The sequence below is a fragment of the Elephas maximus genome, chromosome 2 (genome assembly GCF_024166365.1).
Source record: "Elephas maximus indicus isolate mEleMax1 chromosome 2, mEleMax1 primary haplotype, whole genome shotgun sequence".
Classification (NCBI taxonomy): Eukaryota; Metazoa; Chordata; class Mammalia; order Proboscidea; family Elephantidae; genus Elephas; species Elephas maximus.
The window spans coordinates 82,128,757-82,144,938 of record NC_064820.1 but is presented as its reverse complement, the minus strand read 5'-3'; the positions used below and the strand labels follow the sequence as shown (position 1 = coordinate 82,144,938).

At 41.1% G+C, this 16,182-nt stretch overlaps 1 protein-coding gene across 7 annotated transcripts in view; it reads right to left on the bottom strand.

Annotated features, from left to right (window-relative positions):
* Positions 1 to 16,182, bottom strand: part of PDE8B (phosphodiesterase 8B) — a 310,368-nt gene that overhangs the window by 26,935 nt on the left and 267,251 nt on the right. For all 7 annotated transcript variants that reach the window (XM_049866266.1, XM_049866271.1, XM_049866276.1 and 4 more), the window contains 5 exons: positions 12,312 to 12,388; positions 11,317 to 11,481; positions 8,628 to 8,673; positions 8,071 to 8,206; positions 6,963 to 7,161 (listed from right to left, as the gene is read on the bottom strand). In XM_049866266.1, the coding sequence (XP_049722223.1) occupies positions 6,963 to 7,161; positions 8,071 to 8,206; positions 8,628 to 8,673; positions 11,317 to 11,481; positions 12,312 to 12,388 (623 nt within the window). The remainder of the gene's footprint in view (positions 1 to 6,962; positions 7,162 to 8,070; positions 8,207 to 8,627; positions 8,674 to 11,316; positions 11,482 to 12,311; positions 12,389 to 16,182) is intronic.

Below are 16,182 nucleotides of genomic sequence, written 5' to 3'. Positions count from 1 at the left end.
CATTGTTCACAATAGCAAAAAGATGGAAACAACCTAACTGCCCATCAACAGATGAATGGATAAACAAATTATGGTACATACATGCTTGAAATACTATATAATGATAAAGAACAATGATGAATCTTCGAAACATCTCACAACATGGATCAATCTGGAGGGCATTATGCTGAGTGAAATAAGTCAATCACAAAAGGACAAGTATTGTTATGAGACCACTATTATAAACCCCCCCCCAAAAAAACCCAAACCCACTGCCATTGAGTCGATTCCAACTCATAGCGACCCTATAAAAACCCAAAAGAAGGTTTATACAGAGAAAAAATCAGTCTTTGATGGTTACGAGGGAGAGGAGGGGTAGGGAGGGGAAATCACTAACTAGATAGTAGACAAGTAGTAACTTGGTAAAGGGAAAGACAGCACACAATATAGGGAAAGTCAGTACAACTTCACTAAGGCAAAGTCATAGAAGCTTCTTAGACACGTCCAAACACCTGACAGACTGAGTTACTGGGGGCTGAGGGCTGGTGAGTAGCATCTGGGGTCTTAAAAGCTTGCAAGCAGCCATTCAAGACACATCTCTTAGTCCCATCAAGTTTGAAGCAAAGGAGAATGAAGAAAACCAAAGCCACAAGGAAAATATTAGTGCAAAGGACTAATGGACCACATAAACCACAGCCTCTACCAGCATGAGCCCAGAAGAACTAAATGGTTCCTGGCTACCACTGCTGACTGCTCTGACAGGGATGACATTAAAGGGTCCAGGACAGAGCACAAGAAAAATGTAGAACAAAATTCAAATTCACACACAAACACACAAAGACCAGACTTAGTGATCTGATAGAGTCAGAGATGAGACTATGGCCCCTAGACACACTGCTAACTCAGAACCGAAGCCACTCCTAAAGGCTACTTTCCAACCAAAGATTAGAAAGGCCTATAAAAGAAACAGTAACATACGTGAGTGTCTTGTTCATCTAGTGCTGCTATAACAGAAATACCACAAGTGGATGGCTTTAACAAAGAGAAATTTATTCTCTCACAGTCTAGTAGGCTACAAGTTCAAATTCAGGGCGTCAGCTCCAGGGGAAGGCTTTCTCTCTCAGTTCTGGAGGAAGGTCTGTGTCGTCAATCTTCCCTTTGTCTAGGAGCTTCTCTGTGCAGGAACCTCAGGCCCAAAGGACATGCACTGTTCCCAGCACTGCTTTCTTGGTGGTATGAGGTCCCCCGTCTCTTCTGGCTTCTCTCTTTTATATCTCAAAAGAGACTGGCTTAAGACACTGTCTAATCTTGCAGATCTCATCAAAATAACTGCCACTAATCCATCTCATTACATCATAGTGATAGGATTCACAACACATAGGGAAATCATATCAGATGACAAAATGGTAGACAATCATAATACTGGGAATCATGACCTAGCCAAGTTGACAGATATTTTGGGGGGACACAATTCAATCCAGGACAGTGAGGAATATGCTTCTTCGTTCAATCAAATATATGAGACCAAATGGGCAACATGTGCCCAAAAGCAAGAAAAGAAGGTACGAAGGGACAAGAAAACTGGATGAATGGACACGGGGAATCCGAGGTGAAAAGGGAAAGGGGGAGAGTGCTGACACAATGTGGGTATTGCAACCAATGTCACAAAACAATTTGTGTATAAATTTTTTAATAAGAAACTATTTTGCACTATAAACTTTCACCTAAAGCACAATTAAAAAAAAAAAAAGGTCACGACCTGCAGTTTTGGTAGGCACTGTCTAATAATGCATTGATAAAAAAATGAGTAGGAGGCAGGGAAAAAAGACTGGGTAGCTCACTAGCAGATGAGAGAAGTGAGGTCCTTCCTATGGAAGGAGGGACCATCTGTGGAAGAAAATGCCCTGCCAAGCCCACAACTGGAAAAAATTCCAAACCCTTCGAGGTACAAATATCTCAGCATAGTTCTTGTACTCCTTTAACCAGAAGTAGATCTGGATCACACTGAGGCAGATTGGCCAGAATGGGCTCCATTTCTAATCAGCCTTTCAAACAGTTCCTTATCCAGGATAATCAGTCACTTATATCTAGACAACATATAAATGAAAAATGGATATACTGACCTCTCCACTTGCTTTTAGGGACAAGTGGGGAAAGGATGGGGGCTATAACAGATTGAAGGGGGATGTAATAAGCTCTGGGCACATTACCATATGGTTAAGTTGAAGAGTTGAAGCCTCAACTTTCTTCATTATTGAGTAGTTGAGCAATATAATATACCACTGGTGGCTATTGGCATCGCAAGGTGCCTGTGATTCTCATGCTCTGTAATAGTGACATTAAGAATTTCAGCCTTCTCTCATAAAGAATTTAGGAGTGAAGATGACTCAAGTACTTCGGTAAAACATATTTTTCTGACCCCATTTGTCAGTGGCAGTAGGTCTAGTGGAAGAGGCCTCAGGAGTAAGTCCCACTGGAAGTGCCTCATGGTGGACTTCAAAATGCTCTGCCTCTAAACAAGTATCTTGGGCTGGTCACTAAACTCCTGAGCTCAGGGAGCCATTTCCAGTCCAATTCTCCAAAGCTCCTCACAACTCTAAATTTCCTGATTCTCTGGTAGGGGCTGCAAGAGTTAGAAAACATCTTTGAAATTCCAAACATATTATTTCAGTCTTAGACTTGTTTCTACTGCTGCTATTTGCGAACAGACTTTAAGAGTATTAGAAGAACTCACAATTTAAAGAAAAAAGCTAATTTGGGGGAAGGGTATGAAGGGAGATAATAAAGTGACTAAGTGTTTCCTAATTTATCAAGCATGTAAACCTATGTTTTTCTGTGGTAGGTCTGCTTAAGTGAAGTTCACCTGTAACTCAGACTGCTCTGGCTATAGATCACTTTGGTCTTGGAGTTAATGACCTGGGTCCTATTCTTAACTGGCCGTGTGTGACCTGTGCTGTATAATATTTCATGCAATGTAAAATGGAGGAACATGAACCTGTTTTAAGAATCCTGAAGGGTTTTAGCTTTTCAGAGAAAGGTGTTTTAAAAACATACACTGATATCACCATTAGTTTTGTTTAGAACTAGTTTTATTTAGAAAGTAAAAGACAAAAATCTTCAAAAGCATCCTTCTTGGACCACATTCTTTGCTTTCTTGCCGATGAGAGTGAATACTCACTCTGAAATTAAAACTCAGAAGGAAACAAGTCAGACCTTTCCATTTCCCAATCTCCATTTTGGTGCTGCATTGCATGCACTGTCAAAAAGAACATTTCAAGATCTATCCTGAAGTACAACACTGTCAGTGATAGGATAATATCCATATGTGTACAAGCATAGTGATAGGATAATATCTATATGTGTACAAGGAAGCCCAATTAATATGACTATTATTCAAATTTATGCACCAACCACTAAGGCCAAAAATGAAGAAATTGAAAATTTTTACCAACTTCTGCAGTCTGAAATTGATCGAACATGCAATTGGGAGGCATTAATAATTACTGGTGATTGGAAGGTCAAGTTGGAAACAAGGAAGAAGGATCGGAAGTTGGGATATATGGTCTTTGTGATAGAAATGATGCCAGAGACCACATGACAGAATTTTGCAAAACCAATGACTTCTTCATTGCAAATACCTTATTTCACCAGTATAAATGGTTGACTATACATGTAGACCTCACCAGATGGAATACACAGGAATTTAATCAACTACATCTGTGGAAAGAGATGATGAAAAAACTCAGTACAATCAGTCAGAACAAGGCCAGAGGCCGACTGCCAAACAGACTATCAATTGCTCATATGCAAGTTCAAGTTGAAGCTGAAGAAAATTAGAAGATGCCTACAACAGCCAAAGTACAGCCTTGACTATATCCCACCTAAATTTAGAGACCATCTCAAGAGTAGATTTGATGAATTAAACACTAATGAAGGAAGACCAGATGAGTTGTGGAATGACATCAAGGACATCATACATGAAGAAAGCAAGAGATGATTAAAAAGAAAGAAAAGACCAAAATGAATGTCAGAAGAGACTCTGAAACTTGCTCTTGAATGTTGAGTAGCTAAAGTGAAAGCAAGAAATGATGAAGTAAAAGAGCTGAACAGAAGATTTCAAAGGGCAACTCGAGAAGACAAAGTAAAGTATTATAATGACATGTGCAAAGGCCTGGACATAGAAACCAAAAGGGAAGAACATGCTCAGCGTTTCTCAAGCTGAAAGAACTGAAGAAAAAATTCAAGCCTCAAGTTGCAATAGTGAAGGATTCTTTGGGGAAAATCTTAAATGATGCAAAAAGCATCAAAAGAAGATAGAAGAAATATACAGAGTCGCTATACCAAAAAGAATTGGTCAATGATCAACCATTTCAGGAGGTAGCATATGATCGGGAACTGACGATACTGAAGGAAGAAGTCCAAGCTGCACTGACGGCACTGGTGAAAAACAAGGCTCCTGGAATTGACGGAATACTAATTGAGATGTTTCAACAAACGGATGCAGCATTGCAAGTACTCACTTGTCTATGCCAAGAAATTTGGAAGATAGCTACCTGGCCAACTGACTGGAAGAGATCCATATTTATGCCTATTCCCAAGAAAGGTGATCCAATGGAATGTGGAAATTATCAAACAATGTCATTAATATCACATGCAAGGAAAATTTTGCTGAAGATCATTCAAAAGCAGCTACAGCAGTATATGAACAGGGAACCGCCAGAAATTCAGGCTGGATTCAGAAGAGGACGTGGAATGAAGGATATCATTGCTGATGTCAGATGGATCCTGGCCGAAAGCAGAGAATATCAGAAAGATGTTTACCTGTGTTTTATTGACTATGCAAAGGCATTCAACTATATTGATCATAACAAATTATGCATAACATTGCAAAGAATGAAAATTCCACAACTCTTAATTGTGTTCATGAGGAACCTGTACATAGATCAAGATGCAGTTGTTTTGGACAGAACAAGGGGATACTGCGTGGTTAAAGCGAGTAAAGGTGTACATCAGGGTTGTATCCTTTCACCGTACCTATTCAGCCTGTATGCTGAGCAAATAATCGAGGAAGCTGGATTATATGAAGAAGAATGGGGCATGAAGATTGGAGGAAGACTCATTAACAACCTGTGTTATGCAGACGACACAACCTTGCTTGATGAAAGTGAAGAGGACTTGAAGCACTTACTGATGAAGACCAAAGGCCACAGCCTTCAGTATGGATTACACCTCAACATTAAGAAAGTAAAATCCTCACAACTGGACCAATATGCAACAGCACGATAAATGGAGAAAAATTGAAGTTGTCAAGAATTTCATTTTACTTGGATCCACAATCAACACCCATGGAAGCAGCAGTGGAGAAATAAAAAGACGCATTACACTGGGCAAATCTGCTGCAAAAGACCTCTTTAAAGTGTTAAAAAGCAAAGATGTCACCCTGAAGACTAAGGTGTGCCTGACCCAAACCATGATGTTTTCAATCGCCTCAGGTGTACGCGAAAGCTGGATGACGAATAAAGAAGATCGAAGAACTGACACGTTTGAATTGTGGTGTTGGCGAAGAATATTGAATATACCATAGACTGCCAAAAGAGCGAACAAATCTGTCTTGGAAGAAGTACAGCCAGAATGGTCACTGGAAGCAAGGATGGTGAGACTATGTCTCATACACTTAGGACGTGTTATCAGGAGAGATCGATCCCTAGAGAAGGACATCATGCTTGGTAAAGTAGAAAGCCAGTGAAAAAGAGGACGAACCTCAACAAGCTGGATTGACATCGTGGCTGAAACAATGGGCTCAAGCTTAACAATGATTGTGAAGATGGCACAGGACCAGGCAGCGTTTCGTTCTGTTGTACATAGGGTTGCTATGAGTCGGAATTCACTCAACAGCACCAAATAACAATGACATTTTGGTGCTTTTTCTGCCTCCTCCTGCCTCTCTCACTATTCACTCTTCTCCTTAAGTCCACAGGTTCTTAATCCCTCATTAACACCTACCCTAGGAAAATGATATAATGTCAGGCATTTTAGAATGAATGTAAATTTCAGTCTCTATATGGCACTTCTCCCAGGGGCATCTGTATTTTAAGCTTCAGTTCTAATTGTAACGAAGGAATTACAAACTTCGTTGTGCGAGTAATGGTAGTTGGAAAGGAGGGGAGGACAGCTGTATATTGGGCTGTACATAGCACTGCCTTACAAATCAGGATCCATACATGGAAGTATGGAACTTTTAAATAACACTAAGGGACATGGAATACTCTCAGATTATACAAAACTCATTACTATACAGATGTACACACTCACATCTACACAAACATACACATTACATAAATCATCAGAAGGCTGAATGCCTCATTTTTAACTGGTTTCTGATATGATATGCCAGCAGCCAGATTCTGATTCTAAAACATAACCATTATACCCAGTAATCATCTGCTGTAATGATTATGTTCTATCCTCTAAGCCAGTATCACAAAAGGCTCCTAATGAACATTTGAAGGATGAGTTTATGGACTAGCCAAGCATGTAAAGGAATCTCTGCTTCGGCATAAATTATTTTGGACATGTGGGGGAAAAGAGGAGTAGGAGAAAGGGCCACGTCTAAAACACCAAAACCCGTAAACTCATTGCTGTCGAGTGAATTCTGAACTCACAGCATCGCCAAAACCACCAGCCAGTTTAGTAGTCCGTACCCACCAACCCACTCCCGTCAAGGCGATTCTGACTCATAGTGACCCTACAGGACAGAGTAGAACTGCCCTGTAGAGTTTCCAAGGAGCGCCTGGTGGATTCAAACTGCCGACCTTTTGGTTAGCAGCCATAGCACTTAACCACTACACCACCAGGGTTTCCTAGTAGTCAAAAAAACTGTCAAATTGGTTTAAAATAGCTGTTTGTCCAACGTATTTACTAAGATCAAGTTCTTGAGATCTTTAATCCCGGCAGGTAACCAGATCATGATATCAGAATTCTACCTTTACTCTTTCCTTTCCAAGGAAGAAAGCAGTGGCATGCAGGACATCGGCGGCATGAGTGGAGTTATGGTAGGCATTGGAGGAGTGGTAGTTGGCTTCAATCACTTGCAGCCAAGCCCGAAGAGTGGTTTCAGAACAGTTCAAAAATTCACATACTCCAAACCGGGAAAAGACCTTCAAGCCCAGGTAAACCAATGGCCTGGAAAACAAGAAAACAAACCGTAGTTCACTGCATTCGCTGGCCCCAAAGCTATCTTCTTTGATGATACTGGACAGTAGAGGCATTTTTCTTCTGATGCTTACTGCACATGTACAGGGGCATAAAAATACCTCCTCCCCAAATTGGGACACAGCAGAGCATCCCTCCTCTCCAGCCACTTCTTCTGAACCAGGTGCCTCATGGTGGTTCAATACAAATTATTTCTAGGTTATCTCTAAGTCATAAGCCTTTCCGTTGCTCTGACAACCAAGAAAGGTCCCTGGCAGTGCCTCTCTCCACTTCCATATAAGTCTTGTGCTTTCTTTGTGCCCACCGAAGAAGTTACTGAGTCTAAAGAGAAAAGGAATGGCTTGGATGGTCTCAGCAAAGTCACATCATTTAGTTATGTACACATCCTATATAAATAGACCAGTACCACTGGGAAAAAATAGCCTTTTCCAAGTAGAGAGAGGACCCTGGGAGTTATTTAATTTTTCCCCTGCCTTCAGGATGGACCAAAAGAAAAACCATAGTATCTTCAATAAGAGCTCACAAATTCATTTTGTAAGGTGGGACTTCAACAAGTTTGGGGCTCAGAATACTTAGGATTCTTGGCTCTCAGTAAAAAGGAATGACCAAGTAGATTTGAGAAGGAAACTTAGTATTTCTTCATCCTGGGTCATCGCCAGGCTGATCCCACATCTTACCCACTGATCCTCTCTCTCCCTAAAGGAGCTCACTCAGAGGCCACAGTCATTCCACTCACTTGACAATCCTCTAACATGGCACAAAAAGCAGAACCTGTGCTGTCTCTTGTGCAAGGACACATCTCCCTCAAAGTTTCCAGATGTGAAAGTCTGGAGCGTGGCCATCAATCCTCCCCTGCCTGCAGCCAGAAAAGTCCCATACCTTTTATGTGTAACAGCTTCCAATTCAAAGATGTTGAAGTCCCAACTTTCCTCATTATCAAGTAATTGAGCAATACAAGGGGGAACATCGTTGATGGTTATTGGCATCGCAAGGTGACTGTGACTCTGGTGCACGTCTAAGCAAACAGATGGGGCAGGAAGCCTGGTTAATTATGGAATCTTGAGTGCCCCTAAACATTTGTCATCGTCTTCATTTCTACCAGAAAGAAAATCTTGAGCTTCCAAGACTAGGAAGATTTTCACTTCAATGACCTTCTCTTATATTATTAAATGTCACGACCCCCAAATAGGAAAATAATTTTAATTAAATGTCGGTTCAAATGTATTGAGATTTGAAATTCTTATTCTGACAGTTCTCTCAGGGAAGTAATTTTAATTAGAAGACCTAATTTGAAATGTAGACCACAGAAATGTCTAAACTCAAATGAGACCAATTGGAAGAAACACCAAGGCCCTCCCCAAACAATAATCACAACACTTGGGCTGACACAGGCCAGAAATGGATTATCAATAACAAATGGATATATAAAAACTTACTCTTAGTAAACACATACTCATTTCCTGACAACCTTCTTAAGCCATCCTGGAATAAAGAAAAGATGCTATTAGAAGCAGAAGTATACAGTGTTTTATATCCCTTCATCATTTTTCTCTCACTCCCATTATTATGCAAAGGAATTTGAATCCTGGTTCAAATCTGGATTTCAATCTGGATCTCCAACTTGAAGTAGAGCTCAAAATGAAATCAGAACAATAGCTACAAGACAGATGATACTCTCCCTTCCGTGGCTATTACACACAGAAAAACTTGTCGTTGAGTCAATTCTTACTCTTAGCAACCCTACAGGACAGAGCAGAACTGTCCCATAGGGTTTCCAAGGAGTGACTGGTGGACTAGAACTGCTGACCTTTTAGTTAGCAGCCAATCTCTTAACTACTGCACCACCAGGCATCCTAAAACCCAATCTGTTGCCATCGAGTCAATGCCGACTCATAACAACCTGGTAGGGCAGAGTAGAACTGCCCCATAGGGTTTCCAAGGAGCAGCTGGTAGATTGGAACTGGCGACCTTTTGGTTAGCAGCTGAGCTCTTAACCACTGCACAACCAGGGGCAGTATTACCCACCAATGTAGAGAATTCAGAATAAAGTGGATATGGCTGCCTTCAGGTCTTACTCCTTAGCTGTAGATTGGATCTGTTCTCATGCTGGCTTTCTCTCCTGGCATTTTGAAGCCACATAAGTGAAATCACGTAAGCAATCTTGCTTTGGATGCAGGTTATTTTGGAGTGACCCCACATGCCTCATAGGGACGATCTTATTCCTGGGTTCTTTGACTTACATTTTTGGGGAGCCAAAGTCATGGGTGATATTTTGGGGATGACTTTCTAATGTAAAGCCTTAAAAAGTTTGGGCTATTTTTTAACTGATATCCAAAGTAATTGTTTTTCAACTGTATTTTCTCTTTTGCAACATGAGCATTGCTGCTAGCTTTTAAAGAAAAAATTTCTGGTTTTGAGGTCTTTGGAGAGGCAGCATAAAGGAGTAAGCAGAATTCTGATGCTAGTGCTGCCACTTACTAGACTCTTGAACCTGACCTAGTTCCCAAATGTTCTAGAATTTCAGGTTCTTTCCCTCCTTCTTTGATCTCTGAGTATTTAGATTGCTGCTTAAGTCATTTATAACTGCTCATTGCCTCTCATTCCCCAAAAGTTTGTGCTGAGGTTTAAAGTAACATTAATGAAGAGTTCACCTGACATCAGACCTTGGATCTTTAGGCCAAGAGCTTAATTTTAAAAATTAAGTAAACAGATAAGTAACAATGGCCACACCTGTCATGCCTCTAAGGCAGGTATCACAGGGACTTCTCCATTTTTTCTTTACCTTTTTCTCTTTTCTGCAAAATCAATAAAAATGAAGTGGAATCTTGCACTGGTTCCCTACAGTTTTATCTGGAGATAGTACGGTGGGGGTAGGGGAGTAGGCGGATTGGGGGGTGTGTGTGGAGCAGTGTAACTTTTTCCTGTATCAGAATCGTCCTGCTGCAGCTCTGAAGTGGCCTGACAGATCCTTGCTAGTGTTCTCTAGAAACTGAAGACTACACTGCACAACCCAGGGGCAGGAAAGGAATGGAAGGCCACTCAAATTACAGGCTCATCAGAGACCTTTAGTAGGAAGACTGAGAATGGACCAGAAAGCCAGTCAATACCTAGCATTTGGTGGGAGAGCTAGACAAGAACCTTCACAGTAAAAGTCATAGATGAGGTGTGGTCTTTCTTTTTCTCCCAAAGAATTCTTCCAGGTTCAGCCTCTGATGAGGGTCCCAAAGGAATAATCAGAATTTTCATTTTTTTCACTTGCTGGTGGATGATTACAGCCAAATAGAGCACATCAAAACACAACAGGATGAGTCCCTAGAAATCAGCTACTCTAGGTGGTTACAAATGGTGCTTCCTGGAGAACTGCCCCTCCTGTTCACCCCCTCTATGCCTCCACCCCCCACAGCAGGACAGCTCCACTCTGCTTTTATCTGATCATAAGCGAGGCTTCTATATAAGCATTAAAAAAAAAAAAAAAAAAAGGATTCTACAGAAGACAGCTAAGGTTTTGAAAACTACTGCTGTAGCCTAAGTCCAACTCTTTCATTATGTGGATAAAGATCCTGAAGTCCAAGAAGACCTTAATTCAATACTGTACCCGATAAAGAGGAAGAAGAAGTAAACAAGGGCCTGTATAATCTACCAACTTGCATATTTAGCCCTCAGTCAACTGCCTATTTCCTCCTTACTGTAATTAAGAATTCTCAAGAAATATCTTCCATTGCTATCAGCCAGCCTCGCAGAAAGAAATGCAAGAATCACTTGAATAATACCACGCATACACATAATTTTGATGCAGTTGTGTTTGGTTATGTTGATGTTTGCCACACAGCAGGTAGTGCCCACACAGCAACTACAGGCAACAGTTTATATTGAACCCTCAAGAGTGCATATGGGGTCCTTGAGTGGTGCGAACGGTTCATGTGCTCTGCTGCTAAAGGAAAGACTGGAACTTCAAGTCCACTCAGAGGTGCCTCTGAAGAAAGGCCTAGCGATCTACTTCCAAAAGATCAGCCACCAAAAACCCTACGGAGCACAGTTCTACTCTGACACGTGGGGTCCCCAGGAGGTGGTGGTAGAGTGCACTGAACGTCTCCCCTGCATTCCTGGTCTTTCCGCATCACTCACAGTCATCAGGCCTCCGACTAGATCACTGGTGTGAGGATCTTCATCTTTGGTACCCAGCTGAGGGGAGTACAGCTCTGTGGTCCGTAAAATTTCTAAAACCCTATCCAAGGCTTCTGCTACTGTGACAGGGCTGTTTTCTTGGGCTGCATTGATTATATTTATGACCTGAGGAAGCAAGGAAAGAATAAATTTGAGAAGATTAGGATTCTAATTCCCAGAAGTCATAAATATGGCAGGAATCCAAAAGAAATCAGATGATAAAAAAACAAAACCCAATAGCACATCTTATTGTTCAAAATGACCAGTGCTTTTACAGCACACTCCCTTCTTACTGAAGCACACTGTTCTCTTGGCTATTCCCATCCTGCTCTCTCCTGGTGTGTCTCCTACCTAGTGACTACCTTTTCTCGGTCTCCTTTGCTGACCCTTCAATTCTAGCTCTCTTGTAAAGGTTGCAGTTCCTCAGACATCAGTCCTGGGCCTTCTCTCCTACTCTACAGTTCTTCCATAGATGATCTCTTTCATCTCCATGAACTGAGCCCTGCTCAACCACATGTCACCATCTTCTCCACTTAGTGCTCCAAGCTCTAGCCACCCTTTCTTTCAAGTCCTCAGATGCTCTAATGCCCCCTTTTCTACCTCAGCAGCTTTTTCACTTACTCTTCCTTGCTTCCTGGAATCATCTTCTCCCGACATCTTTCATGCTTCAAGTCTTACTTTAAACATTACTTCCACTACAGAGAAAACCTCCCTGACTCTAGCTAAATTCGACCCTACTCTCTCATTCATAAAATAGTTTTTTTCATAGCATTTATTGCAATTTATAACTATTTATTATGTGTTTATTTGTTTCATACCCTTTTCCTCTGCTAGACTGTAAACTCCATGATATCAGTGGTATTTAATTCATCACTATATCTCCAGCATATAGCCAAATGACAGGTGGCCCAGGTTGGAGAGTAGACGTGCAGACAGAGACATAAATTACTACTCACCTTTGTGATGGGAGCCTCGATGGTCATGGAGTGGATCCTTGCCATGGATGGATAGCGACGGTTCTGTAGGCTTGGTGCTGGAGAGAAGGCAAGAAAGTCGTTTCTGGTTCTGGTGGCTCAGCTTGTTTAAGTGTGGAAAATGAGTTCTTTCATGGGCGGGGGACCTGATTATCATAGGACCACCTCCCCCTCTCCCCCATCCCCTGAAAAGCAATGAATTCACCCATCTCTGAATCCTAAAAGGATGACAGCTCAGCCACTATTTGCTCAAGGCAGGAGGGCTTTATGAGTGAGTCTCAGGCCCACAAGGGGAATTTCAGGGAAGGTTTATAGGATCCTACACTTTCATCCCAATAGCCTAATGATCCCGTGGGACTTACTTTTCCATAAGTTATTAAAGCCCAACTTGGGCAGTTCCTGTTAACTAACCTGTTGGCCATATAATTGGATAACTGTGAAGTGTGGAAGGGGAGACTTGGTTCATGGTGAGGGTAAGGGATGGAAGATTGGGCTTAATCTCCTATGAATTAGGGCCAGTCACTCCCCTTTCTGGAGCCTTTTTTTTTACTTCATTGTCGGAAATCTTATTTATTTATTTTTAATTGTACTTTAGGTGAAGATTTACAGAGCAAATTAGTTTCTCATTAAACAATATATTGTTTTATGACATTGGTTAACAACCCCACGACATGTCAACACTCTCCCTTCTTGACCTTGGGTTCCCTATTACCAGGTTCCTGCACCCTCCTGCCTTCTAGTCCTTGCCCCTGGGCTGGTGTGCCCCTTTGGTCTTGTTTTGTTTTATGGGCCTAATTTTCAGATGAAGGGTGAACCTCAGGAGTGACTTGATTACTGAGCTAAAGGGGTGTCCGGAGGCCATACTCTTGAGTTTCTCTAGCCTCTGTCAAGCCAGTAAGTCTGGTCTTTTTTTGTGAGTCAGAATTTTGTTCTATATTTTTCTTCAGCTCTGTCTGGGACCCTCTATTGTGATCCCTGTCAGAGCAGTCGGTGGTGGTACCCGGGCATCATCTAGTTGACCTGGACTCAGTCTGACAGAGGCCGTGGTAGATGCGGCCCATTAGTCCTTTGGACTAATCTTTCCCTTGTCTTTGGTTTTCTTCATCTCCTTTGCTCCCGACAGGGTGAGATCAGTGGAGTATCTTAGATGGCTGCTCACAAGCTTTTAAGTCAGACGCTACTCACCAAAGTAAAAAACGTAGGGCATTTTCTTTATAAACTATGTTATGCCAATTGAGCTAGAATGTTCCCTGAGACCATGGTCCCCACAGCCCTCAGGCCAGTAACTTGGTCCTTCAGGGATATGTCCATGGAGCTTCTATGACCTTGCCTTGTACAGGCTGTGCTGGCTTCCCCAGTATTATGTACTGTCTTACACTTCACCAAAGTTACCACTTATCTATTGCCTATTTAGTGTTTTTCCATCCCACTCCTTCCCTCCCTGGTAACCATCAAAGATTGTTTCTTTTTGTGTGGAAACCTTTCCATAAGCTTGTATAGTAGTGGTCTCATACAATATTTGTCCTTTTGTAATTGACTTATTTCACTCAGCATAATGCCCTCCACATTTATCCATGTTGTGAGATGCTTCACAGATCCATCATTGTTCTTTACTGTTGCATAATACTCCATTGTATGTATGTACCATACTTGGTTTATACATTCATCTGTTGATGGGCATCTAGGATGTTTCCATCTTTTTGCTATTTGTGAACAATGCTGCAATGGAGATGGGTATGCATACATTTATTTTTGTGATGGTTCTTATTTTTCTAAGACATATTCCTAGGAGTGGGATTGCCTGATCATATGGTATTTCTATTTCTAGCTTTCTAAGGAAGTGCCATATTGTTTTCCAAAATGGCTGTACCATTTTACATTCCCACTAGCAGTGCATAAGACTTCCAATCTCCCTGCAGCCTCTCTGACATTTGTTATTTTCTGGATTTTTTTTTTTTTTTTTGGTGCCAATAATGCTGGGGTGAGACGGTGTCTCACTGTGGTTTGAAATGCAATTCTCTAATGGCCAGTGATCATCAGCATTTCCTCATGCGTCCGTTAGCCGCTTGAATGTCTTCTTTGGTGAAGTGTCTGTTCATTTCCTTTGCTCATTTTTTAATTGGATTATTTGTCTTTTTGTTGTAGAGGTGTTGGATTTTCCTGAAGATTTTAGAGATTAGACCTTTGTTTGATTCTTCATAGTCAGATTTTTTTTCCCCAGTCTGTAGGTTCTCTTTTTACTCTTTTTGGTGAGGTCTTTTTTTTTTTTTGAATCTAACTTTAGAAAGTTTACAGAACAAACTAGTTTCTCATCAAACAGTACACACACTGTTGTATGACATTGGTTAACAAACCCATGTCAACACTCTCCCTTCTCAATCCTGGGTTCCCTATTACCAGCTTTCCTATTCCCTTCCAGTCCCTGCCCCAGGGCTGGTGTGCCTCTTTAGTCTTGTTTTGTTCCATGGGTCTGTTCAATCTTTGGCTGAAGGGTGAACCTCAGGAGTGGCTTCATTACTGAGCTGAAAGGGTGTCTGGGGGCCATACTCTCAGGGTTTCTCCAGTCTCTGTCAGACCAGCAAGTCTAGTCTTTCTTTTTGAGTTAGAATTTTGTTCTACATTTTTCTCCAGCTCTGTCTGGGACCCTCTATTGTGATCCTTGTCAGGGCAGTGAGTTGTGGTAGCTGGGCACCATCTAGTTGTACTGGACTCAGTCTGGTGGAGGCCGTGGTAGATGTGGTCCATTAGTCCTTTTGACTAATCTTTCTTTTAAAAGATTAGTTAAAAAATTTTTTTTTTTATTGTGGTGAAATATATATATAAAAAAAACATTGGCCATTTCAACCATTTTTATGCATACAATTCAGTGACATTCATTACATTTAACATGTTGTGCAATAATCACTATACTGTGATTCCAAATTTTTTCATCACCCTTAACAGAAACTCTACACCTTAAACTGTATCCCTCCACTTCTCCCTCTGACTCGCCCCTGGTAACACTAATGAACTTTGGTCTCTATATGTTTGCCTATTCTAAATATTTCATATAAGTGGGACCAGACAATTTGTCCTTTTGAGACCCACTTATTTCACTCAGCATAGTGTTTTCAAGGTTCATCCATTATTATGGCATGTATCAGGACTTTGTTTCTCTTTATGGCTGTGTAATATTCCATTGTATGTCTATACCACTTTCTGTTTATCCATTCATCTTTTGATGGACATTTTGGCTGTTCCCACATTTTGGCTACTGTGAAAAATGCTGCAGTGAACACTGCTGTATAGGTTTCTGTTTGCATTCCTACTTTGATTTCTTTTGGGTATATACCTAGGATTGGGATTGCTGGGTCATACGGTAGTTCCATGTTCATCTTTTTGAGAAACCGCCTAACTGTAATCCAGAGTGGCTGTACCATTATTCCCATCGGCAATGAATGAAGTTTCCAGTTTCTCCACAACATCTATTGTTTTCTGTTTTTTTTTGATCATTGCCATTACCATGGGGGCGAGGTGGTATCTCGTTGTGGTTTTGATTTGCATCTCCCTAATGATTAATGAAGTTGAGCGTCTTTTCATGTGCTTGTTGGCCATTTGCATATCCTCTTTGGTGAGATATCAGTTCAAGTACTTTGCTCATTTTTTGACTGTGCTCTGTCTTTTTGTTAAGTTGTATAAGTTTTTAAAAATATATATTTTAGATATTAGACCCTTCTCAGATATACAGTTCCTGAAAATTTTTTCCCAATCTGTAGGTTGTCTTTTCACTTTGTTGACAAAGTCATCTGATGAACAAAAGTATTTAATTTATATGAGATCCCGTTTATCTATTTTGTCTTTTGCTGCTCATGCT